The sequence below is a fragment of the Scyliorhinus torazame genome, chromosome 19 (assembly GCF_047496885.1).
Source record: "Scyliorhinus torazame isolate Kashiwa2021f chromosome 19, sScyTor2.1, whole genome shotgun sequence".
Taxonomy (NCBI): domain Eukaryota; kingdom Metazoa; phylum Chordata; class Chondrichthyes; order Carcharhiniformes; family Scyliorhinidae; genus Scyliorhinus; species Scyliorhinus torazame.
In genome coordinates this window covers 15,371,911-15,397,903 of record NC_092725.1, presented here as the reverse complement: position 1 = coordinate 15,397,903, position 25,993 = coordinate 15,371,911, and the positions used below count along the sequence as shown (strand labels likewise).

General features: G+C 53.2%; 1 protein-coding gene across 1 annotated transcript in view; it reads left to right on the top strand.

Annotated features, from left to right (window-relative positions):
- Positions 1–312: 312 nt before the first annotated feature.
- LOC140396630 (RUS family member 1-like) overlaps positions 313–25,993 on the top strand; it is a 90,737-nt gene continuing 65,056 nt past the window's right edge. The window contains exons 1-4 of the mRNA XM_072485424.1: positions 313–402; positions 2,999–3,164; positions 4,678–4,755; positions 17,954–18,068. Coding sequence (XP_072341525.1) covers positions 3,018–3,164; positions 4,678–4,755; positions 17,954–18,068 — 340 coding nt within the window. The 5' untranslated portion in view covers positions 313–402; positions 2,999–3,017. The remainder of the gene's footprint in view (positions 403–2,998; positions 3,165–4,677; positions 4,756–17,953; positions 18,069–25,993) is intronic.

The following is a 25,993-nucleotide window of genomic DNA, read 5'->3' as shown; positions in this document are numbered from 1 at the left end:
GTAACCAGTTAGCAGGTTGAGGTAGTTGCTGGTTAGCGACCCCCCCTCCCCACACTCACTCAGTGGGCAGCTCTCCCCGTGCGGCCAGTGCCGGCTCTGCAGCCTCTCTCCCTCCGGCCGCTCTCTCCCCGGTGACCGCTCCGTCCGGCCGCTCCCACCGACTGAGCGCCGGCGGATGTGGGAGTCCCCCCCCGGGCCCCACCCCCATCCCGCCGGCCCCGCCCCATTGGCTGGCCGCCGCTCCGGCCCCGCCCCCGCCGCACCCCATTGGTCCGGGCGGCGCTGACCTCAGCGGCCTTGGCTCCGCCCGTCGCTCCCGGCCCCGCCCCTCGCCACTTGATTGGAGGGCGGTCAGGAGCTCGCGGGGCTGTGTTCGCCTCTCCCATTCCCCCATTGGACCGGGTGAGTGGACGGCGGGGGAAGGGGGGAGAGGCGGCTGCGCGCTGGCGGCCGTTGGGGGATGGGGAGAAGCGCCTGCGCACTGCCGGCCGTTTGGGAGGGGGGGACGCGCCTGCGCGCTGCTGGACGGCCGTTAGCGGGACGGGGCCTAGTGACGGATTCAAAAAACAACGGATGCTGCGCACGCAGCCAGAAGGTGAACGACCAATAGGAATCATCCACAGGGAACCAATAGGAATCCGCCTTATCCCCAGGAATTCGCCTCTTATCCATAGGGAACCAATAGGAATCCGCCTCACATTCCGGGGAACCAATAGGAATCCGCCTCCCATTCCAGGGGAGCCAATAGGAATCCGCCTGTTATCGGTAGGGAACCAATAGGAATTCGCTTCTCATCCCAGGGAACGAATAGAAATCCGCCTCTCATCCACGGGGAACCAATAGGAGTCTGCCTCATCCACAGGGAACCAATAGGAATCCGCCCCTTATCCTCGGGGAACCAATAGGAATCCTCCTCTTATCCCCGGTGAACCAATAGGAATCCAACTCTTATCCCTGGAGAACCAATAGGAATCCGACTCTCATCCCCGGGGAACCAATGGGAATCCGACTCATCCCTGGGGAACCAATAGGACTCCGACTCTGATCCCTGGGGAACCAATAGGAATCCAACTCTCATCCCTGGAGAACCAATAGGAATCCGACTCTCATCCCTGGGGAACCAATAGGAATCCGACTCTCATCCCTGGGGAACCAATAGGAATCCGACTCTCATCCCTGGGGAACCAATAGGAATCCAACTCTCATCCCCGGGGATCCAATAGGAATCCGACTCTCATCCCTGGGGAACCAATGGAAATCCGACTCTCATCCCCGGGGAACCAATAGGAATCCGACTCTCATCCCCGGGGAACCAATGGGAATCCGACTCTCATCCCTGGGGAACCAATGGGAATCCGACTCTCATCCCCGGGGATCCAATAGGAATCCGACTCTCATCCCTGGGGAACCAATGGAAATCCGACTCTCATCCCCGGGGAACCAATAGGAATCCGACTCTCATCCCCGGGGAACCAATGGGAATCCGACTCTCATCCCTGGGGAACCAATGGGAATGCAAGTCTCGAGTGGCTAGGCAGAGAGTCTGAGTAAATCTGTATGGAGGAGGGTATAGATTATATACGTTACACAGGGTAGAGATGGGCATATAGATTATATACATTATACCTCGGAGGGAGTGTATAAATTATATACAGCGCACCGGGGAATGATATAGATTATATACATTCCCCCAGTGAGGGGGGAGCGTATAGATTATATACGTGAAGTCCCAGTGACAAGCAGCGGGAGTGTAGAATCCTGCTGCCAGTGAACGGCGCACCCCCAAGAAACACGTGGCTGGGCGGGGAGGGGGATAAACCAGCCCTATATACACAGGAAAGAGGGAGCATATAGATTATACACATTACATGGAAAGAGGGAGCATATACATTACATAGGTTACACAGGGGAGGGAAGCATATGGATTATACACCTTACGCCGGAGATATGGGCAGCACGGTAGCACAGTGGTTAGCACAGTGGTTAGTCTTGTAGCTTCACAGCTCCAGGGTCCCAGGTTCGATTCCCGGCTTGGGTCACTGTCTGTGCGGAGTCTGCACGTTCTCCCCGTGTCTGCGTGGGTTTCCTCCGGGTGCTCCGGTTTCCTCCCACAAGTCCCGCAAGACGTGCTGTCAGGTGAATTGGACATTCTGAATTCTCCCTCCGTGGCGCAAAACCGAGGGCCGAAGGGCCTGTACTGCGCTGCAATGTTCTATGAACCCGAAGAGGCGCCGGAGTGTGGCGACGAGGGGATTCTCACAGCAACTTTATTGCCACGTTAGTGTAAGCCGAGTTGCTTTGGTCTCCACACTCACGGACGGACGGACAGGCTCGCTTTGGAGGCAGTTCAGAGTCGGGTCCCCGGGGATGCTTCGCGGGAAGAAAGTGGGAGGTCTGTCTGACGAGGAGAGTTTAGGCAGGTTGGCCCCCCCCCCCCGCAGTTTAGAAGAGCGAGAGTTGATCTGATTGAAACGTCTCAGATTCCGGGGGGGGGGACCTCGACAGGGCGGACGTGAGAGGATGATGTCACGCCGCAGGGGGAATTTCGAACGAGGTCGCGGGGGGGGGGGGGGGGGGGGGAGCACAGTGTCAGAATAAGGGGGTCTCCCATTGGAGGCGACGATGAGGAGGGATTTCTCCTCTCAGAGAGGGGTTTGTGGAATTCTCTTTTCCCGCACCCCCCCTCTCGGAGAGCAGAGGGGTCGGCCACTCATTGTATATATTCGCGGCCGGGTTAGGCAGATGTCTGATTTTCGAGGGGAGGTGAGGCCGATGGGGGGGGAGAAAGAGAGGAGAATGGAGTGGCGGTTACAATCAGATCAGACAGGATCTTAGCGAATGGTGGGGTAGCAGGGTACAAGGGGTCGAATGGCCCACTCTTGCTCTTAATTCCGATGCTCTTACAGCGGTAATGCAGAGAGAGTGACTGAGTGAGGAAGAGTATCCCAAGATCCTCATCTGTCCCCTCACTCCACCCCTCCTCCCGACCCTCTCACAGTCACCCAGGGCAGGTCGTCATGGCCGAGGAGGAGGCAGGCCTTCTCTGCACCGAACGCTACAGCGCCCACCGCAGCAGACGCTACTTCCAGCTGCACGATGGGCAGCTCCTCCGAAGGTCGGAGCGAGGGACGGAGGCGACCCAGTCCGTGGCCGACGTCTTCACGGTGAGCCCCCGGGTTTGGGCGTGCGGCAGGGAGGTTTGCGGGGGTGGGGGGGGGTGGGGGGTGGGCATGGATGGCAAAGAGGGGCGGGCGGCAGGGACGGTGGAGGGGCAGAGAGTGGGTGTGCGGAACGCTAGAATGTGGGATCGGAGAGGCGGGACAGAGAGAGTGAGGGAGAGAGAGAGACATCGAGAGAGAGAGAGGAGATTGAGCTGGATGGAGAGAGTGAGACAGATGGAACGAGAGTGAGACAGACAGACAAAGATGGAGAAAGAGTGAGACAGAGAGAAACAGACAGAAAGAGAGAGGGAGAGACATAGATGAAGGGGAGAGAGAGAGCGAGAGGCAGAGAGAAAGGGGGAGACACAGAGAAAGAGAGCTGAGTGAGACAGAGACAGAGAGTGACTGAAAGAGCAACAGAAAGTGCGGGACAGAGGGAGAGAGAGAGACAGGGAGAAGACAGAGGGAGAGAGACAGAGGGAGTGACAGAGAGGGAGACAAGCGAAACAGAAGGAGAGAGACAGAGGGAGAGAGGGAGACAGATGGAGAGAGACAAAGAGTGTGAGAGCGTGAGAGAGTGGGACAGAGAAAAAGAGATAGAGACAGAGAGACAGCGATGTAGAGAGAGAGAGAGTGACGGATGGTGAGAGACAGAGGGAGAATGACAGAGAGTGAGAGACAGACACAGAGAGAGAGAGAGTGGGATGAAGAAAAAGAGAGATGGAGAGAGAGAGACAGCGACGGAGCGAGGGGTAGCACCGTGAGTGATGGGCTGAGTGGCTTTCTGCTGAAACTCTGATTGTGGGTGAGTTATGCTGTGTGAATGGTATCGTTGGAGATCATTCCTCTTCATCACCTTCGAATCGTCCAATCTGCAAACCCTACGCTGCAGAAGGAGGGCTTTCGAACTCCTCCGCCCCTGCCCCCACCCCTCTTCACCTTCGCATGCCAGGACCAGCATCCTCCAGGCGGCGGCCCTCTGGTTAACCCCCGCCACTGTGCCGCCGGACACACTCCCTCCTCAGAGCCTCGATTCCCAACCCCCCTTCCCGATTGCGAGGAAGCCGCGAATAAATCTTCCCCCTGACCCTTCTCCGCTGGCAGGATGACAGTCCCAGCTCCTCGGGTCCCTCCCACGTGAAGCCTTCCCCCATCACTCTCCTCAAGGATGTCCGCCCAGCCCATATCGTTCCTCGGCTCCCCGCTGCCACCACGTTGCGTCGGCAGCGAGTGCCGGATCATTGAAACTCGCCAGGGGAAAAAAAAGTTATTCCTCACGCTCCCGCCGCTCCCCCAACGTTCCCGAGGCACCGTTAACCCTGTGTCGCCCCGGGTCATCGTACCGTCGACCACTGGGAAGAGGTTTCCTATGCCCACCTTGCCAATCCTGTCACCATCTTGTCACAACTATGGCAGCTCTGCCCCCTCGATCTCCTTCAGTCCGAGGTGAACGACCGCGCCCCCCCCCCCCCCCGCCCAGCTTTTCCAACGCTAACCTACTGTGTCTGTCTTTCAGTCGGTGTTCCTGCCTCAAGGTTACCCAGACAGCGTGAGCGATGACTATGTGTCCTACCAAATCTGGGACACTGTGCAGGTCAGTGAGCACACCACAGCTCTAGTTAGAAAGTGTATCTAACACACTGTGACACTGTCCTAGAGGGGAAAAGGACAGTGCATCTAACACACTGTGGCACTGTCCCAGAGGGGGAAAGGACAGTGTATCTAACACACTGTGACACTGTCCTAGAGGGGAAAAGGACAGTGCATCTAACACACTGTGGCACTGTCCCAGAGGGGGAAAGGACAGTGTATCTAACACACTGTGACTCCCGGTCCCAGAGGGGGAAAGGACAGTGTATCTAACACACTGTGAGACCCGGTCCCAGAGGGGGAAAGGACAGTGTATCTAACACACTGTGGCACTGTCCCAGAGGCGGAAAGGACAGTGTATCTAACACACTGTGACACCTTCCCAGAGGGGGAAAGGACAGTGTATCTAACACACTGTGACACCTTCCCAGAGGGGGAAAGGACAGAGTATCTAACACACTGTGACACCCGGTCCCAGAGGGGGAAAGGACAGTGTATCTAACACACTGTGACACCCGGTCCCAGAGGGGGAAAGGACAGTGTATCTAACACACTGTGACACCCGGTCCCAGAGGGGGAAAGGACAGTGTATCTAACACACTGTGACACTGTCCCAGAGGGGGAAAGGACAGTGTATCTAACACACTGTGACACTGTCCCAGAGGGGGAAAGGACAGTGTATCTAACACACTGTGACACTGTCCCAGAGGGGGAAAGGACAGTGTATCTAACACACTGTGACACCCGGTCCCAGAGGGGGAAAGGACAGTGTATCTAACACACTGTGACACCCGGTCCCAGAGGGGGAAAGGACAGTGTATCTAACACACTGTGACACTGTCCCAGAGGGTGAAAGGACAGTGTATCTAACACACTGTGACACTGTCCCAGAGGGGGAAAGGACAGTGTATCTAACACACTGTGACACCCGGTCCCAGAGGGGGAAAGGACAGTGTATCTAACACACTGTGACACTGTCCCAGAGGGGGAAAGGACAGTGTATCTAACACACTATGATACTGTCTCAGAGGGGGAAAGGACAGTGTATCTAACACACTGTGACACCCGGTCCCAGAGGGGGAAGGACAGTGTATCTAACACACTGTGACACCCGGTCCCAGAGGGGGAAAGGACAGTGTATCTAACACACTGTGACACCCAGTCCCAGAGGGGGAAAGGACAGTGTATCTAACACACTGTGACACTGTCCCAGACGGGGAAAGGACAGTGTATCTAACACACTGTGACACCCGGTCCCAGAGGGGGAAAGGACAGTGTATCTAACACACTGTGACACCCAGTCCCAGAGGGGGAAAGGACAGTGTATCTAACACACTGTGACACTGTCCCAGACGGGGAAAGGACAGTGTATCTAACACACTATGATACTGTCCCAGAGGGGGAAAGGACAGTGTATCTAACACACTGTGACACCCGGTCCCAGAGGGGGAAGGACAGTGTATTTAACACACTGTGACACCGGGTCCCAGAGGGGGAAAGGACAGTGTATCTAACACACTGTGACAACCGGTCCCAGAGGGGGAAAGGACAGTGTATCTAACACACTGTGACACTGGCCCAGAGGGGGAAAGGACAGTGTATCTAACACACTGTGACATTGTCCCAGAGGGGGAAAGGACAGTGTATCTAACACACTGTGACACTGTCCCAGAGGGGGTAAGGACAGTGTATCTAACACACTGTGACACCCGGTCCCAGAGGGGGAAAGGACAGTGTATCTAACACACTGTGACACTGTCCCAGACGGGGAAAGGACAGTGTATCTAACACACTGTGACACCCGGTCCCAGAGGGGGAAAGGACAGTGTATCTAACACACTGTGACACTGTCCCAGAGGGGGAAAGGACAGTGTATCTAACACACTGTGAGACTGTCCCAGAGGGGGAAAGGACAGTGTATCTAACACACTGTGACACCCGGTCCCAGAGGGGGAAAGGAAAGTGTATCTAACACACTGTGACACCTGGTCCCAGAGGGGGAAAGGACAGTGTATCTAACACACTGTGACACTGTCCCAGAGGGGGAAAGGACAGTGTATCTAACACACTGTGACACCCGGTCCCAGAGGGGGAAAGGACAGTGTTTCTAACACACTGTGACACTGTCCCAGAGGGGGAAAGGACAGTGTATCTAACACACTGTGACACCGGGTCCCAGAGGGGGAAAGGACAGTGTATCTAACACACTGTGACACTGTCCCAGAGGGGGAAAGGACATTGTATCTAACACACTGTGACACTGTCCCAGAGGGGGAAAGGACAGTGTATCTAACACACTGTGACACTGTCCCAGAGGGGGAAAGGACAGTGTATCTAACACACTGTGACACTGTCCCAGAGGGGGAAAGGACAGTGTATCTAACACACTGTGACACTGTCCCAGAGGGGGGAAAGGACATTGTATCTAACACACTGTGACACCCGGTCCCAGAGGGGGAAAGGACAGTGTATCTAACACACTGTGACACTGTCCCAGAGGGGGAAAGGACAGTGTATCTAACACACTGTGACACTGTCCCAGAGGGGGAAAGGACATTGTATCTAACACACTGTGACACCCGGTCCCAGAGGGGGAAAGGACAGTGTATCTAACACACTGTGACACTGTCCCAGAGGGGGAAAGGACAGTGTATCTAACACACTGTGACACCCAGTCCCAGAGGGGGAAAGGACAGTGTATCTAACACACTGTGACACTGTCCCAGAGGGGGAAAGGACATTGTATCTAACACACTGTGACACCCGGTCCCAGAGGGGGAAAGGACAGTGTATCTAACACACTGTGACACTGTCCCAGAGGGGGAAAGGACAGTGTATCTAACACACTGTGACAATGTCCCAGAGGGGGAAAGGACAGTGTATCTAACACACTGTGACACTGTCCCAGAGGGGGAAAGGACAGTGTATCTAACACACTGTGACACTGTCCCAGAGGGGGAAAGGACAGTGTATCTAACACACTGTGACACCCGGTCCCAGAGGGGGAAAGGACAGTGTATCTACACACTGTGACACCCGGTCCCAGAGGGGGAAAGGACAGAGTATCTAACACACTGTGACACCCGGTCCCAAAGGGGGAAAGGACAGTGTATCTAACACACTGTGACACTGTCCCAGAGGGGGAAAGGACAGTGTATCTAACACACTGTGACACTGTCCCAGAGGGGGAAAGGACAGTGTATCTAACACACTGCGACACCCGGTCCCAGAGGGGGAAAGGACAGTGTATCTAACACACTGTGACACTGTCCCAGAGGGGGAAAGGACAGTGTATCTAACACACTGTGACACTGTCCCAGAGGGGGAAAGCACAGTGTATCTAACACACTGTGACACTGTCCCAGAGGGGGAAAGGACAGTGTATCTAACACACTGTGACACTGTCCCAGAGGGGGAAAGGACAGTGTATCCAACACACTGTGACACTGTCCCAGAGGGGGAAAGGACAGTGTATCTAACACACTGTGACACTGTCCCAGAGGGGGAAAGGACAGTGTATCTAACACACTGTGACACTGTCCCAGAGGGGGAAAGGACAGTGTATCTAACACACTGTGACACCCGGTCCCAGAGGGGGAAAGGACAGTGTATCTAACACACTGTGACACCTGGTCCCAGAGGGGGAAAGGACAGTGTATCTAACACACTGTGACACTGTCCCAGAGGGAAAAGGACAGTGTATCTAACACACTGTGACACCCGGTCCCAGAGGGGGAAAGGACAGTGTTTCTAACACACTGTGACACTGTCCCAGAGGGGGAAAGGACAGTGTATCTAACACACTGTGACACCGGGTCCCAGAGGGGGAAAGGACAGTGTATCTAACACACTGTGACACTGTCCCAGAGGGGGAAAGGACATTGTATCTAACACACTGTGACACTGTCCCAGAGGGGGAAAGGACAGTGTATCTAACACACTGTGACACTGTCCCAGAGGGGGAAAGGACAGTATATCTAACACACTGTGACACTGTCCCAGAGGGGGAAAGGACAGTGTATCTAACACACTGTGACACTGTCCCAGAGGGGGAAAGGACATTGTATCTAACACACTGTGACACCCGGTCCCAGAGGGGGAAAGGACAGTGTATCTAACACACTGTGACACTGTCCCAGAGGGGGAAAGGACAGTGTATCTAACACACTGTGACACTGTCCCAGAGGGGGAAAGGACATTGTATCTAACACACTGTGACACCCGGTCCCAGAGGGGGAAAGGACAGTGTATCTAACACACTGTGACACTGTCCTAGAGGGGGAAAGGACAGTGTATCTAACACACTGTGACACTGTCCCAGAGGGGGAAAGGACAGTGTATCTAACACACTGTGACACTGTCCCAGAGGGGGAAAGGACAGTGTATCTAACACACTGTGACAATGTCCCAGAGGGGGAAAGGACAGTGTATCTAACACACTGTGACACTGTCCCAGAGGGGGAAAGGACAGTGTATCTAACACACTGTGACACTGTCCCAGAGGGGGAAAGGACAGTGTATCTAACACACTGTGACAATCGGTCCCAGAGGGGGAAAGAACAGTGTATCTACACACTGTGAATCCCGGTCCCAGAGGGGGAAAGGACAGAGTATCTAACACACTGTGACACTGTCCCAGAGGGGGAAAGGACAGTGTATCTAACACACTGTGACACTGTCCCAGAGGGGGTAAGGACAGTGTATCTAACACACTGTGACACCCGGTCCCAGAGGGGGAAAGGACAGTGTATCTAACACACTGTGACACTGTCCCAGAGGGGGAAAGGACAGTGTATCTAACACACTGTGACACTGTCCCAGAGGGGGAAAGGACAGTGTATCTAACACACTGTGACACTGTCCCAGAGGGGGAAAGGACAGTGTATCTAACACACTGTGACACTGTCCCAGAGGGGGAAAGGACAGTGTATCTAACACACTGTGACACTGTCCCAGAGGGGGAAAGGACAGTGTATCTAACACACTGTGACACTGTCCCAGAGGGGGAAAGGACAGTGTATCTAACACACTGTGACACTGTCCCAGAGGGGGAAAGGACAGTGTATCTAACACACTGTGACACTGTCCCAGAGGGGGAAAGGACAGTGTATCTAACACACTGTGACACCCGGTCCCAGAGGGGGAAAGGACAGTGTATCTAACACACTGTGACACCTGGTCCCAGAGGGGGAAAGGACAGTGTATCTAACACACTGTGACACTGTCCCAGAGGGGGAAAGGACAGTGTATCTAACACACTGTGACACCCGGTTCCAGAGGGGGAAAGGACAGTGTTTCTAACACACTGTGACACTGTCCCAGAGGGGGAAAGGACAGTGTATCTAACACACTGTGACACCGGGTCCCAGAGGGGGAAAGGACAGTGTATCTAACACACTGTGACACTGTCCCAGAGGGGGAAAGGACATTGTATCTAACACACTGTGACACTGTCCCAGAGGGGGAAAGGACAGTGTATCTAACACACTGTGACACTGTCCCAGAGGGGGAAAGGACAGTGTATCTAACACACTGTGACACTGTCCCAGAGGGGGAAAGGACAGTGTATCTAACACACTGTGACACTGTCCCAGAGGGGGAAAGGACATTGTATCTAACACACTGTGACACCCGGTCCCAGAGGGGGAAAGGACAGTGTATCTAACACACTGTGACCCTGTCCCAGAGGGGGAAAGGACAGTGTATCTAACACACTGTGACACTGTCCCAGAGGGGGAAAGGACATTGTATCTAACACACTGTGACACCCGGTCCCAGAGGGGGAAAGGACAGTGTATCTAACACACTGTGACACTGTCCCAGAGGGGGAAAGGACAGTGTATCTAACACACTGTGACACCCAGTCCCAGAGGGGGAAAGGACAGTGTATCTAACACACTGTGACACTGTCCCAGAGGGGGAAAGGACAGTGTATCTAACACACTGTGACACTGTCCCAGAGGGGGAAAGGACAGTGTATCTAACACACTGTGACACTGTCCCAGAGGGGAAAAGGACAGTGTATCTAACACACTGTGACAATGTCCCAGAGGGGGAAAGGACAGTGTATCTAACACACTGTGACACTGTCCCAGAGGGGGAAAGGACAGTGTATCTAACACACTGTGACACTGTCCCAGAGGGGGAAAGGACAGTGTATCTAACACACTGTGACACTCGGTCCCAGAGGGGGAAAGAACAGTGTATCTACACACTGTGACACCCGGTCCCAGAGGGGGAAAGGACAGAGTATCTAACACACTGTGACACCCGGTCCCAAAGGGGGAAAGGACAGTGTATCTAACACACTGTGACACTGTCCCAGAGGGGGAAAGGACAGTGTATCTAACACACTGTGACACTGTCCCAGAGGGGGAAAGGACAGTGTATCTAACACACTGTGACACTGTCCCAGAGGGGGAAAGGACAGTGTATCTAACACACTGTGACACTGTCCCAGAGGGGGAAAGGACAGTGTATCTAACACACTGTGACACCCGGTCCCAGAGGGGGAAAGGACAGTGTATCTAACACACTGTGACACCTGGTCCCAGAGGGGGAAAGGACAGTGTATCTAACACACTGTGACACTGTCCCAGAGGGAAAAGGACAGTGTATCTAACACACTGTGACACCCGGTCCCAGAGGGGGAAAGGACAGTGTTTCTAACACACTGTGACACTGTCCCAGAGGGGGAAAGGACAGTGTATCTAACACACTGTGACACCGGGTCCCAGAGGGGGAAAGGACAGTGTATCTAACACACTGTGACACTGTCCCAGAGGGGGAAAGGACATTGTATCTAACACACTGTGACACTGTCCCAGAGGGGGAAAGGACAGTGTATCTAACACACTGTGACACTGTCCCAGAGGGGGAAAGGACAGTATATCTAACACACTGTGACACTGTCCCAGAGGGGGAAAGGACAGTGTATCTAACACACTGTGACACTGTCCCAGAGGGGGAAAGGACATTGTATCTAACACACTGTGACACCCGGTCCCAGAGGGGGAAAGGACAGTGTATCTAACACACTGTGACACTGTCCCAGAGGGGGAAAGGACAGTGTATCTAACACACTGTGACACTGTCCCAGAGGGGGAAAGGACATTGTATCTAACACACTGTGACACCCGGTCCCAGAGGGGGAAAGGACAGTGTATCTAACACACTGTGACACTGTCCTAGAGGGGGAAAGGACAGTGTATCTAACACACTGTGACACTGTCCCAGAGGGGGAAAGGACAGTGTATCTAACACACTGTGACACTGTCCCAGAGGGGGAAAGGACAGTGTATCTAACACACTGTGACAATGTCCCAGAGGGGGAAAGGACAGTGTATCTAACACACTGTGACACTGTCCCAGAGGGGGAAAGGACAGTGTATCTAACACACTGTGACACTGTCCCAGAGGGGGAAAGGACAGTGTATCTAACACACTGTGACAATCGGTCCCAGAGGGGGAAAGAACAGTGTATCTACACACTGTGAATCCCGGTCCCAGAGGGGGAAAGGACAGAGTATCTAACACACTGTGACACTGTCCCAGAGGGGGAAAGGACAGTGTATCTAACACACTGTGACACTGTCCCAGAGGGGGTAAGGACAGTGTATCTAACACACTGTGACACCCGGTCCCAGAGGGGGAAAGGACAGTGTATCTAACACACTGTGACACTGTCCCAGAGGGGGAAAGGACAGTGTATCTAACACACTGTGACACTGTCCCAGAGGGGGAAAGGACAGTGTATCTAACACACTGTGACACTGTCCCAGAGGGGGAAAGGACAGTGTATCTAACACACTGTGACACTGTCCCAGAGGGGGAAAGGACAGTGTATCTAACACACTGTGACACTGTCCCAGAGGGGGAAAGGACAGTGTATCTAACACACTGTGACACTGTCCCAGAGGGGGAAAGGACAGTGTATCTAACACACTGTGACACTGTCCCAGAGGGGGAAAGGACAGTGTATCTAACACACTGTGACACTGTCCCAGAGGGGGAAAGGACAGTGTATCTAACACACTGTGACACCCGGTCCCAGAGGGGGAAAGGACAGTGTATCTAACACACTGTGACACCTGGTCCCAGAGGGGGAAAGGACAGTGTATCTAACACACTGTGACACTGTCCCAGAGGGGGAAAGGACAGTGTATCTAACACACTGTGACACCCGGTTCCAGAGGGGGAAAGGACAGTGTTTCTAACACACTGTGACACTGTCCCAGAGGGGGAAAGGACAGTGTATCTAACACACTGTGACACCGGGTCCCAGAGGGGGAAAGGACAGTGTATCTAACACACTGTGACACTGTCCCAGAGGGGGAAAGGACATTGTATCTAACACACTGTGACACTGTCCCAGAGGGGGAAAGGACAGTGTATCTAACACACTGTGACACTGTCCCAGAGGGGGAAAGGACAGTGTATCTAACACACTGTGACACTGTCCCAGAGGGGGAAAGGACAGTGTATCTAACACACTGTGACACTGTCCCAGAGGGGGAAAGGACATTGTATCTAACACACTGTGACACCCGGTCCCAGAGGGGGAAAGGACAGTGTATCTAACACACTGTGACCCTGTCCCAGAGGGGGAAAGGACAGTGTATCTAACACACTGTGACACTGTCCCAGAGGGGGAAAGGACATTGTATCTAACACACTGTGACACCCGGTCCCAGAGGGGGAAAGGACAGTGTATCTAACACACTGTGACACTGTCCCAGAGGGGGAAAGGACAGTGTATCTAACACACTGTGACACCCAGTCCCAGAGGGGGAAAGGACAGTGTATCTAACACACTGTGACACTGTCCCAGAGGGGGAAAGGACAGTGTATCTAACACACTGTGACACTGTCCCAGAGGGGGAAAGGACAGTGTATCTAACACACTGTGACACTGTCCCAGAGGGGAAAAGGACAGTGTATCTAACACACTGTGACAATGTCCCAGAGGGGGAAAGGACAGTGTATCTAACACACTGTGACACTGTCCCAGAGGGGGAAAGGACAGTGTATCTAACACACTGTGACACTGTCCCAGAGGGGGAAAGGACAGTGTATCTAACACACTGTGACACTCGGTCCCAGAGGGGGAAAGAACAGTGTATCTACACACTGTGACACCCGGTCCCAGAGGGGGAAAGGACAGAGTATCTAACACACTGTGACACCCGGTCCCAAAGGGGGAAAGGACAGTGTATCTAACACACTGTGACACTGTCCCAGAGGGGGAAAGGACAGTGTATCTAACACACTGTGACACTGTCCCAGAGGGGGAAAGGACAGTGTATCTAACACACTGTGACACCCGGTCCCAGAGGGGGAAAGGACAGTGTATCTAACACACTGTGACACTGTCCCAGAGGGGGAAAGGACAGTGTATCTAACACACTGTGACACTGTCCCAGAGGGGGAAAGCACAGTGTATCTAACACACTGTGACACTGTCCCAGAGGGGGAAAGGACAGTGTATCTAACACACTGTGACACTGTCCCAGAGGGGGAAAGGACAGTGTATCTAACACACTGTGACACTGTCCCAGAGGGGGAAAGGACAGTGTATCTAACACACTGTGACACCCGGTCCCAGAGGGGGAAAGGACAGTGTATCTAACACACTGCGACACCCGGTCCCAGAGGGGGAAAGGACAGTGTATCTAACACACTGTGACACTGTCCCAGAGGGGGAAAGGACAGTGTATCTAACACACTGTGACACTGTTCCAGAGGGGGAAAGGACAGTGTATCTAACACACTGTGACACCCGGTCCCAGAGGGGGAAAGGACAGTGTATCTAACACACTGTGACACTGTCCCAGAGGGGGAAAGGACAGTGTATCTAACACACTGTGACACTGTCCCAGAGGGGGAAAGCACAGTGTATCTAACACACTGTGACACTGTCCCAGAGGGGGAAAGGACAGTGTATCTAACACACTGTGACACTGTCCCAGAGGGGGAAAGGACAGTGTATCTAACACACTGTGACACCCGGTCCCAGAGGGGGAAAGGACAGTGTATCTAACACACTGTGACACCCGGTCCCAGAGGGGGAAAGGACAGTGTATCTAACACACTGTGACACTGTCCCAGAGGGGAAAGGACAGTGTATCTAACACACTGTGACACCCGGTCCCAGAGGGGGAAAGGACAGTGTATCTAACACACTGTGACACTGTCCCAGAGGGGGAAAGGACAGTGTATCTAACACACTGTGACACCGGGACCCAGAGGGGGAAAGGACAGTGTATCTAACACACTGTGACACCCGGTCCCAGAGGGGGAAAGGACAGTGTATCTAACACACTGTGACACTGGCCCAGAGGGGGAAAGGACAGTGTATCTAACACACTGTGACACTGTCCCAGAGGGGGAAAGGACAGAGTATCTAACACACTGTGACACCCAGTCCCAGCGGGGGAAAGGACAGTGTATCTAACACACTGTGACACTGTCCCAGAGGGGGAAAGGACAGTGTATCTAACACACTGTGACACCCGGTCCCAGAGGGGGAAAGGACAGTGTATCTAACGCACTGTGACACTGTCCCAGAGGGGGAAAGGACAGTGTATCTAACACACTATGATACTGTCCCAGAGGGGGAAAGGACAGTGTATCTAACACACTGTGACACCCGGTCCCAGAGGGGGAAAGGACAGTGTATCTAACACACTGTGACACCCGGTCCCAGAGGGGGAAAGGACAGTGTATCTAACACACTGTGACACTGTCCCAGAGGGGGAAAGGACAGTGTATCTAACACACTGTGACACCCGGTCCCAGAGGGGGAAAGGACAGTGTATCTAACACACTGTGACACTGTCCCAGAGGGGGAAAGGACAGTGTATCTAACACACTGTGACACCGGGTCCCAGAGGGGGAAAGGACAGTGTATCTAACACACTGTGACACCCGGTCCCAGAGGGGGAAAGGACAGTGTATCTAACACACTGTGACACTGTCCCAGAGGGGAAAGGACAGTGTATCTAACACACTGTGACACCCGGTCCCAGAGGGGGAAAGGACAGTGTATCTAACACACTGTGACACTGTCCCAGAGGGGGAAAGGACAGTGTATCTAACACACTGTGACACCGGGACCCAGAGGGGGAAAGGACAGTGTATCTAACACACTGTGACACCCGGTCCCAGAGGGGGAAAGGACAGTGTATCTAACACACTGTGACACTGGCCCAGAGGGGGAAAGGACAGTGTATCTAACACACTGTGACACTGTCCCAGGGGGGGAAAGAACAGTGTATCTAACACACTGTGACACCGGGTCCCAGAGGGGGAAAGGACAGTGTATCTAACACACTGTGACACCCGGTCCCAGAGGGGGAAAGGACAGTGTATCTAACACTGTTACACTGGCCCAGAGGGGGAAAGGACAGTGTATCTAACACACTGTGACACTGTCCCAGAGGGGGAAAGGACAGAGTATCTAACACACTGTGACACCCGGTCCCAGAGGGGGAAAGGACAGTGTATCTAACACACTGTGACACTGTCCCAGAGGGGGAAAGGACAGTGTATCTAACACACTGTAACACTGTCCCAGAGGGGGAAGGAAAGTGTATCTAACACACTGTGACACTGTCCCAGAGGGGGAAAGGACAGTGTATCTAACACACTGTGACACCCGGTCCCAGAGGGGGAAAGGACAGTGTATCTAACACACTGTGACACCCGGTCCCAGAGGGGGAAAGGACAGTGTATCTAACACACTGTGACACTGTCCCAGAGGGGGAAAGGACAGTGTATCTAACACACTGTGACACCCGGTCCCAGAGGGGGAAAGGACAGTGTTTCTAACACACTGTGACACTGTCCCAGAGGGGGAAAGGACAGTGTATCTAACACACTGTGACACCGGGTCCCAGAGGGGGAAAGGACAGTGTATCTAACACACTGTGACACTGTCCCAGAGGGGGAAAGGACATTGTATCTAACACACTGTGACACTGTCCCAGAGGGGGAAAGGACAGTGTACCTAACACACTGTGACACTGTCCCAGAGGGGGAAAGGACAGTGTATCTAACACACTGTGACACTGTCCCAGAGGGGGAAAGGACAGTGTATCTAACACACTGTGACACTGTCCCAGAGGGGGAAAGGGCATTGTATCTAACACACTGTGACACCCGGTCCCAGAGGGGGAAAGGACAGTGTATCTAACACACTGTGACACTGTCCCAGAGGGGGAAAGGACAGTGTATCTAACACACTGTGACACTGTCCCAGAGGGGGAAAGGACAGTGTATCTAACACACTGTGACACTGTCCCAGAGGGGGAAAGGACAGTGTATCTAACACACTGTGACACTGTCCCAGAGGGGGAAAGGACAGTGTATCTAACACACTGTGACACTGTCCCAGAGGGGGAAAGGACAGTGTATCTAACACACTGTGACACTGTCCCAGAGAGGGAAAGGACAGTGTATCTAACACACTGCGACACCCGGTCCCAGAGGGGGAAAGGACAGTGTATCTAACACACTGTGACACCCGGTCCCAGAGAGGGAAAGGACAGTGTATCTAACTCACTGTGACACTGTCCCAGAGGGGAAAAGGACAGTGTATCTAACACACTGTGACACCCGGTCCCAGAGGGGGAAAGGACAGTGTATCTAACACACTGTGACACTGTCCCAGAGGGGGAAAGGACAGTGTATCTAACTCACTGTGACACTGTCCCAGAGGGGAAAAGGGCAGTGTATCTAACACACTGTGACACTGTCCCAGAGGGGAAAAGGACAGTGTATCTAACACACTGTGACACCCGGTCCCAGAGGGGGAAAGGACAGTGTATCTAACACACTGTGACACCCGGTCCCAGAGGGGGAAAGGACAGTGTATCTAACACACTGTGACACTGTCCCAGAGGGGGAAAGGACAGTGTATCTAACTCACTGTGACACTGTCCCAGAGGGGAAAAGGACAGTGTATCTAACACACTGTGACACCCGGTCCCAGAGGGGGAAAGGACAGTGTATCTAACACACTGTGACACTGTCCCAGAGGGAGAAAGAACAGTGTATCTAACACACTGTGACACTGTCCCAGAGGGAGAAAGGACAGTGTATCTAACTCACTGTGACACTGTCCCAGAGGGGAAAAGGACAGTGTATCTAACACACTGTGACACCCACATCCTGGTCTTACTTGACTCTGTTTTTGATGACAGGCGTTTGCCAGCAGTATAACTGGGACCCTCGCCACACAAGCCATTCTGAAGGGTGTCGGGGTCGGTGACACCACAGCCACTGTTACTGCCGCCTCCATAACCTGGATACTGAAAGGTATGTGCCACTTGTCAAACTCCCTCTCTGAGGGAGATGTCTGTACACTGACTGGTGTCTCTCAGTCCCCTCTCTCTCTCTCTCAGGGAGATATCTGTACACTGACTGGTGTCTCTCAGTCCCCTCTCTCTCAGGGAGATATCTGTACACTGACTGGTGTCTCTCAGTCCCCTCTCTCTCAGGGAGATATCTGTACACTGACTGGTGTCTCTCAGTCCTCTCTCTCTCAGGGAGATATCTGTACACTGACTGGTGTCTCTCAGTCCTCTCTCTCTCAGGGAGATATCTGTACACTGACTGGTGTCTCTCAGTCCCCTCTCTCTCAGGGAGATATCTGTACAGTGACTGGTGTCTCTCAGTCCCCTCTCTCTCTCAGGGAGATATCTGTACACTGACTGGTGTCTCTCAGTCCCCTCTCTCTCAGGGAGATATCTGTACACTGACTGGTGTCTCTCAGTCACCTCTCTCTCGGAGATATCTGTACACTGACTGGTGTCTCTCAGTCCCCTCTCTCTCAGGGAGATATCTGTACACTGACTGGTGTCTCTCAGTCCCCTCTCTCTCAGGGTGATATCTGTACACTGACTGGTGTCTCTCAGTCCCCTCTCTCTCAGGGAGATATCTGTACACTGACTGGTGTCTCTCAGTCCCCTCTCTCTCAGGGAGATATCTGTACACTGACTGGTGTCTCTCAGTCCCCTCTCTCTCAGGGAGATATCTGTACACTGACTGGTGTCTCTCAGTCCTCTCTCCCTCAGGGAGATATCTGTACACTGACTGGTGTCTCTCAGTCCCCTCTCTCTCTCAGGGAGATCTCTGTACACTGACTGGTGTCTCTCAGTCACCTCTCTCTCTCAGAGAGATATCTGTACACAGACTGGTGTCTCTCAGTCCCCTCTCTCTCTCTCAGGGACATATCTGTACACTGACTGGTGTCTCTCAGTCACCTCTCTCTCAGGGAGCTATCTGTACACTGACTGGTGTGTCTCAGTCCCCTCTCTCCCAGGGAGATATCTGTACACTGACTGGTGTCTCTCAGTCCCCTCTCTCTCAGGGAGATATCTGTACACTGACTGGTGTCTCTCAGTCCCCTCTCTCTCAGGGAGATATCTGTACACTGACTGGTGTCTCTCAGTCCCCTCTCTCTCTCAGGGAGATATCTGTACACTGACTGGTGTCTCTCAGTCCCCTCTCTCTCAGGGAGATATCTGTACACTGACTGGTGTCTCTCAGTCCCCTCTCTCTCAGGGAGATATCTGTACACTGACTGGTGTCTCTCAGTCCCCTCGATCTCAGGGAGATATCTGTACACTGACTGGTGTCTCTCAGTCCCCTCTCTCTCAGGGAGATATCTGTACACTGACTGGTGTCTCTCAGTCCCCTCTCTCTCAGGGAGATATCTGTACACTGACTGGTGTCTCTCAGTCCCCTCTCTCTCAGGGAGATATCTGTACACAGACTGGAGTCTCTCAGTCCCCCTCTCTCTCAGGGAGATATCTGTACACTGACTGGTGTCTCTCAGTCCCCTCTCTCTCAGGGAGATATCTGTACACTGACTGGTGTCTCTCAGTCCCCTCTCTCTCAGGGAGATATCTGTACACTGACTGGTGTCTCTCAGTCCCCCCTCTCTCTCTCAGGGAGATATCTGTACAGTGACTGGTGTCTCTCAGTCCCCTCTCTCTCAGGGAGATATCTGTACAGTGACTGGTGTCTCTCAGTCCGCTCTCTCTCAGGGAGATATCTGTACACTGACTGGTGTCTCTCAGTCCGCTCTCTCTCAGGGAGATATCTGTACACTGACTGGTGTCTTTCAGTCCTCTCTCTCTCTCAGGGAGATAACTGTACACTGACTGGTGTCTTTCAGTCCCCTCTCTCTCTCAGGGAGATATCTGTACACTGACTGGTGTCTCTCAGTCCCCTCTCTCTCTCAGGGAGATATCTGTACACTGACTGGTGTCTCTCAGTCCCCTCTCTCTCAGGGAGATATCTGTACACTGACTGGTGTCTCTCAGTCCTCTCTCTCTCAGGGAGATATCTGTGCACTGACTGGTGTCTCTCAGTCCCCTCTCTCTCTCTCAGGGAGATATCTGTGCACTGACTGGTGTCTCTCAGTCCCCTCTCTCTCTCTCAGGGAGATATCTGTACACTGACTGGTGTCTCTCAGTCCCCTCTCTCTCGGGGAGATATCTGTACACTGACTGGTGTCTCTCAGTCCCCTCTCTCTCAGGGAGATATCTGTACACTGACTGGTGTCTCTCAGTCCCCTCTCTCTCAGGGAGATATCTGTACACTGACTGGTGTCTCTCAGACCCCTCTCTCTCGGGGAGATATCTATACACTGTCTGGTGTCTCTCAGTCCCCCCTCTCTCTCTCAGGGAGATATCTGTACACTGACTGGTGTCTCTCAGTCCGCTCTCTCTCAGGGAGATATCTGTACACTGACTGGTGTCTCTCGGTCCCCTCTCTCTCTCAGGGAGATATCTGTAAACTGACTGGTGATTCTCAGTCCTCTCTCTCAGGGAGATATCTGTACACTGACTGGTGTCTCTCAGTTCCCTCTCTCTCAGGGAGGTATCTGTACACTGACTGTGTCTCTCAGTCCCCTCTCTCTCAGGGAGATATCTGTACACTGACTGGTGTCTCTCAGTCCCCTCTCTCTCAGGGAGATATCTGTACACTGACTGGTGTCTCTCAGTCCCCTCTCTCTCAGGGAGATATCTGTACACTGACTGGTGTCTCTCAGTCCCCTCTCTCTCAGGGAGATATCTGTACACTGACTGGTGTCTCTCAGTCCCCTCTCTCTCAGGGAGATATCTGTACACTGACTGTGTCTCTCAGTCCCCTCTCTCTCAGGGAGATATCTGTACACTGACTGGTGTCTCTTCGTCCCCTCTCTCTCAGGGAGATATCTGTACACTGATTGGTGTCTCTCAGTCCCCTCTCTCTCTCAGGGAGATATCTGTACACTGACTGGTGTCTCTCAGTCCCCTCTCTCTCAGGGAGCTATCTGTACACTGACTGGTGTCTCTCAGTCCTCTCTCTCTCTCAGGGAGATATCTGTACACTGACTGGTGTCTCTCAGTCCCCCCTCTCTCTCAGGTAGGTATCTGTACACTGACTGTGTCTCTCAGTCCCCTCTCGGAGATATCTGTACACTGACTGGTGTCTCTTAGTCCCCTCTCTCTCAGGGAGATATCTGTACACTGAATGGTGTCTCTCAGCCCCCTCTCTCTCAGGGAGGTATCTGTACACTGACTGGTGTCTCTCAGCCCCCTCTCTCTCAGGGAGATATCTGTACACTGACTGGTGTATCTCAGTCCCCTCTCTCTCTCAGGGAGATATCTGTACACTGACTGGTGTCTCTCAGTCTCTCTCTCTCTCAGGGAGATATCTGTACACTGACTGGTGTCTCTCAGTCCCCCCTCTCTCTCAGGGAGATATCTGTACACTGACTGGTGTCTCTCAGTCCCCTCTCTCTCTCAGGGAGATATCAGTACACTGACTGGTGTCTCTCAGTCCCCTCTCTCTCTCTCACAGGGAGATATCTGTACACTGACTGGTGTCTCTCAGTCCTCTCTCTCTCTCAGGGAGATATCTGTACACTGACTGGTGTCTCTCAGTCCCCTCTCTCTCAGGGATATATCTGTACACTGGCTGGTGTCTGTCAGTCCCCTCTCTCTCTCAGGGAGATATCTGTACACTGACTGGTGTCTCAGTCCCCTCTCTCTCAGGGAGATATCTGTACACTGACTGGTGTCTCTCAGTCCCCCTCTCTCTCAGGGAGATATCTGTACACTGACTGGTGTCTCTCAGTCCCCTCTCTCTCAGGGAGATATCTGTACACTGACTGGTGTCTCTCAGTCCCCTCTCTCTCGGGGAGATATCTGTACACTGACTGGTGTCTCTCAGTCCCCTCTCTCTCTCTCAGGGAGATATCTGTACAGTGACTGGTGTCTCTCAGTCCCCTCTCTCTCAGGGAGATATCTGTACAGTGACTGGTGTCTCTCAGTCCGCTCTCTCTCAGGGAGATATCTGTACACTGACTGGTGTCTCTCAGTCCGCTCTCTCTCAGGGAGATATCTGTACACTGACTGGTGTCTTTCAGTCCCCTCTCTCTCAGGGAGATATCTGTACACTGACTGGTGTCTCTCAGTCCCCTCTCTCTCAGGGAGATATCTGTACACAGACTGGAGTCTCTCAGTCCCCCTCTCTCTCAGGGAGATATCTGTACACTGACTGGTGTCTCTCAGTCCCCTCTCTCTCAGGGAGATATCTGTACACTGACTGGTGTCTCTCAGTCCCCTCTCTCTCGGGGAGATATCTGTACACTGACTGGTGTCTCTCAGTCCCCTCTCTCTCTCTCAGGGAGATATCTGTACAGTGACTGGTGTCTCTCAGTCCCCTCTCTCTCAGGGAGATATCTGTACAGTGACTGGTGTCTCTCAGTCCGCTCTCTCTCAGGGAGATATCTGTACACTGACTGGTGTCTCTCAGTCCGCTCTCTCTCAGGGAGATATCTGTACACTGACTGGTGTCTTTCAGTCCTCTCTCTCTCTCAGGGAGATAACTGTACACTGACTGGTGTCTTTCAGTCCCCTCTCTCTCTCAGGGAGATATCTGTACACTGACTGGTGTCTCTCAGTCCCCTCTCTCTCTCAGGGAGATATCTGTACACTGACTGGTGTCTCTCAGTCCCCTCTCTCTCAGGGAGATATCTGTACACTGACTGGTGTCTCTCAGTCCTCTCTCTCTCAGGGAGATATCTGTGCACTGACTGGTGTCTCTCAGTCCCCTCTCTCTCTCTCAGGGAGATATCTGTGCACTGACTGGTGTCTCTCAGTCCCCTCTCTCTCTCTCAGGGAGATATCTGTACACTGACTGGTGTCTCTCAGTCCCCTCTCTCTCGGGGAGATATCTGTACACTGACTGGTGTCTCTCAGTCCCCTCTCTCTCAGGGAGATATCTGTACACTGACTGGTGTCTCTCAGTCCCCTCTCTCTCAGGGAGATATCTGTACACTGACTGGTGTCTCTCAGACCCCTCTCTCTCTCAGGGAGATATCTGTACACTGACTGGTGTCTCTCAGTCCCCTCTCTCTCTCAGGGAGATATCTGTACACTGACTGGTGTCTCTCAGTCCCCTCTCTCTCAGGGAGATATCTGTACACTGACTGGTGTCTCTCAGTCCTCTCTCTCTCAGGGAGATATCTGTGCACTGACTGGTGTCTCTCAGTCCCCACTCTCTCTCTCAGGGAGATATCTGTGCACTGACTGGTGTCTCTCAGTCCCCTCTCTCTCTCTCAGGGAGATATCTGTACACTGACTGATGTCTCTCAGTCCCCTCTCTCTCGGGGAGATATCTGTACACTGACTGGTGTCTCTCAGTCCCCTCTCTCTCAGGGAGATATCTGTACACTGACTGGTGTCTCTCAGTCCCCTCTCTCTCGGGGAGATATCTATACACTGACTGGTGTCTCTCAGTCCCCCCTCTCTCTCTCAGGGAGATATCTGTACACTGACTGGTGTCTCTCAGTCCGCTCTCTCTCAGGGAGATATCTGTACACTGACTGGTGTCTCTCGGTCCCCTCTCTCTCTCAGGGAGATATCTGTAAACTGACTGGTGATTCTCAGTCCTCTCTCTCAGGGAGATATCTGTACACTGACTGGTGTCTCTCAGTTCCCTCTCTCTCAGGGAGGTATCTGTACACTGACTGTGTCTCTCAGTCCCCTCTCTCTCAGGGAGATATCTGTACACTGACTGGTGTCTCTCAGTCCCCTCTCTCTCAGGGAGATATCTGTACACTGACTGGTGTCTCTCAGTCCCCTCTCTCTCAGGGAGATATCTGTACACTGACTGGTGTCTCTCAGTCCCCTCTCTCTCAGGGAGATATCTGTACACTGACTGGTGTCTCTCAGTCCCCTCTCTCTCAGGGAGATATCTGTACACTGACTGTGTCTCTCAGTCCCCTCTCTCTCAGGGAGATATCTGTACACTGACTGGTGTCTCTTCGTCCCCTCTCTCTCAGGGAGATATCTGTACACTGATTGGTGTCTCTCAGTCCCCTCTCTCTCTCAGGGAGATATCTGTACACTGACTGGTGTCTCTCAGTCCCCTCTCTCTCAGGGAGCTATCTGTACACTGACTGGTGTCTCTCAGTCCTCTCTCTCTCTCAGGGAGATATCTGTACACTGACTGGTGTCTCTCAGTCCCCCCTCTCTCTCAGGTAGGTATCTGTACACTGACTGTGTCTCTCAGTCCCCTCTCGGAGATATCTGTACACTGACTGGTGTCTCTTAGTCCCCTCTCTCTCAGGGAGATATCTGTACACTGAATGGTGTCTCTCAGCCCCCTCTCTCTCAGGGAGGTATCTGTACACTGACTGGTGTCTCTCAGCCCCCTCTCTCTCAGGGAGATATCTGTACACTGACTGGTGTATCTCAGTCCCCTCTCTCTCTCAGGGAGATATCTGTACACTGACTGGTGTCTCTCAGTCTCTCTCTCTCTCAGGGAGATATCTGTACACTGACTGGTGTCTCTCAGTCCCCCCTCTCTCTCAGGGAGATATCTGTACACTGACTGGTGTCTCTCAGTCCCCTCTCTCTCTCAGGGAGATATCAGTACACTGACTGGTGTCTCTCAGTCCCCTCTCTCTCTCTCAGGGAGATATCTGTACACTGACTGGTGTCTCTCAGTCCTCTCTCTCTCTCAGGGAGATATCTGTACACTGACTGGTGTCTCTCAGTCCCCTCTCTCTCAGGGATATATCTGTACACTGACTGGTGTCTGTCAGTCCCCTCTCTCTCTCAGGGAGATATCTGTACACTGACTGGTGTCTCAGTCCCCTCTCTCTCAGGGAGATATCTGTACACTGACTGGTGTCTCTCAGTCCCCTCTCTCTCTCAGGGAGGTATCTGCACACTGACTGGTGTCTCTCAGTCCCCTCTCTCTCTCTCAGGGAGATATCTGTACACTGACTGGTGTCTCACAGTCCCCTCTCTCTCAGGGACATATCTGCACACTGACTGGTGTCTCTCAGTCCCCTCTCTCTCTCAGGGAGATATCTCTGCACAGACTGGTGTCTCCCAGTCCCCTCTCTCTCTCAGGGAGATATCTGTACACTGACTGGTGTCTCTCAGTCCCCTCTCTCTCAGGGAGGTATCTGTACACTGACTGTGTCTCTCAGTCCCCTCTCTCTCAGGGAGATATCTGTACACTGACTGGTGTCTCTCAGTCCCCTCTCTCTCAGGGAGATATCTGTACACTGACTGGTGTCTCTCAGTCCCCTCTCTCTCAGGGAGATATCTGTACACTGACTGGTGTCTCTCAGTCCCCTCTCTCTCAGGGAGATATCTGTACACTGACTGGTGTCTCTCAGTCCCCTCTCTCTCAGGGAGATATCTGTACACTGACTGTGTCTCTCAGTCCCCTCTCTCTCAGGGAGATATCTGTACACTGACTGGTGTCTCTTCGTCCCCTCTCTCTCAGGGAGATATCTGTACACTGATTGGTGTCTCTCAGTCCCCTCTCTCTCTCAGGGAGATATCTGTACACTGACTGGTGTCTCTCAGTCCCCTCTCTCTCAGGGAGCTATCTGTACACTGACTGGTGTCTCTCAGTCCTCTCTCTCTCTCAGGGAGATATCTGTACACTGACTGGTGTCTCTCAGTCCCCCCTCTCTCTCAGGTAGGTATCTGTACACTGACTGTGTCTCTCAGTCCCCTCTCGGAGATATCTGTACACTGACTGGTGTCTCTTAGTCCCCTCTCTCTCAGGGAGATATCTGTACACTGAATGGTGTCTCTCAGCCCCCTCTCTCTCAGGGAGGTATCTGTACACTGACTGGTGTCTCTCAGCCCCCTCTCTCTCAGGGAGATATCTGTACACTGACTGGTGTATCTCAGTCCCCTCTCTCTCTCAGGGAGATA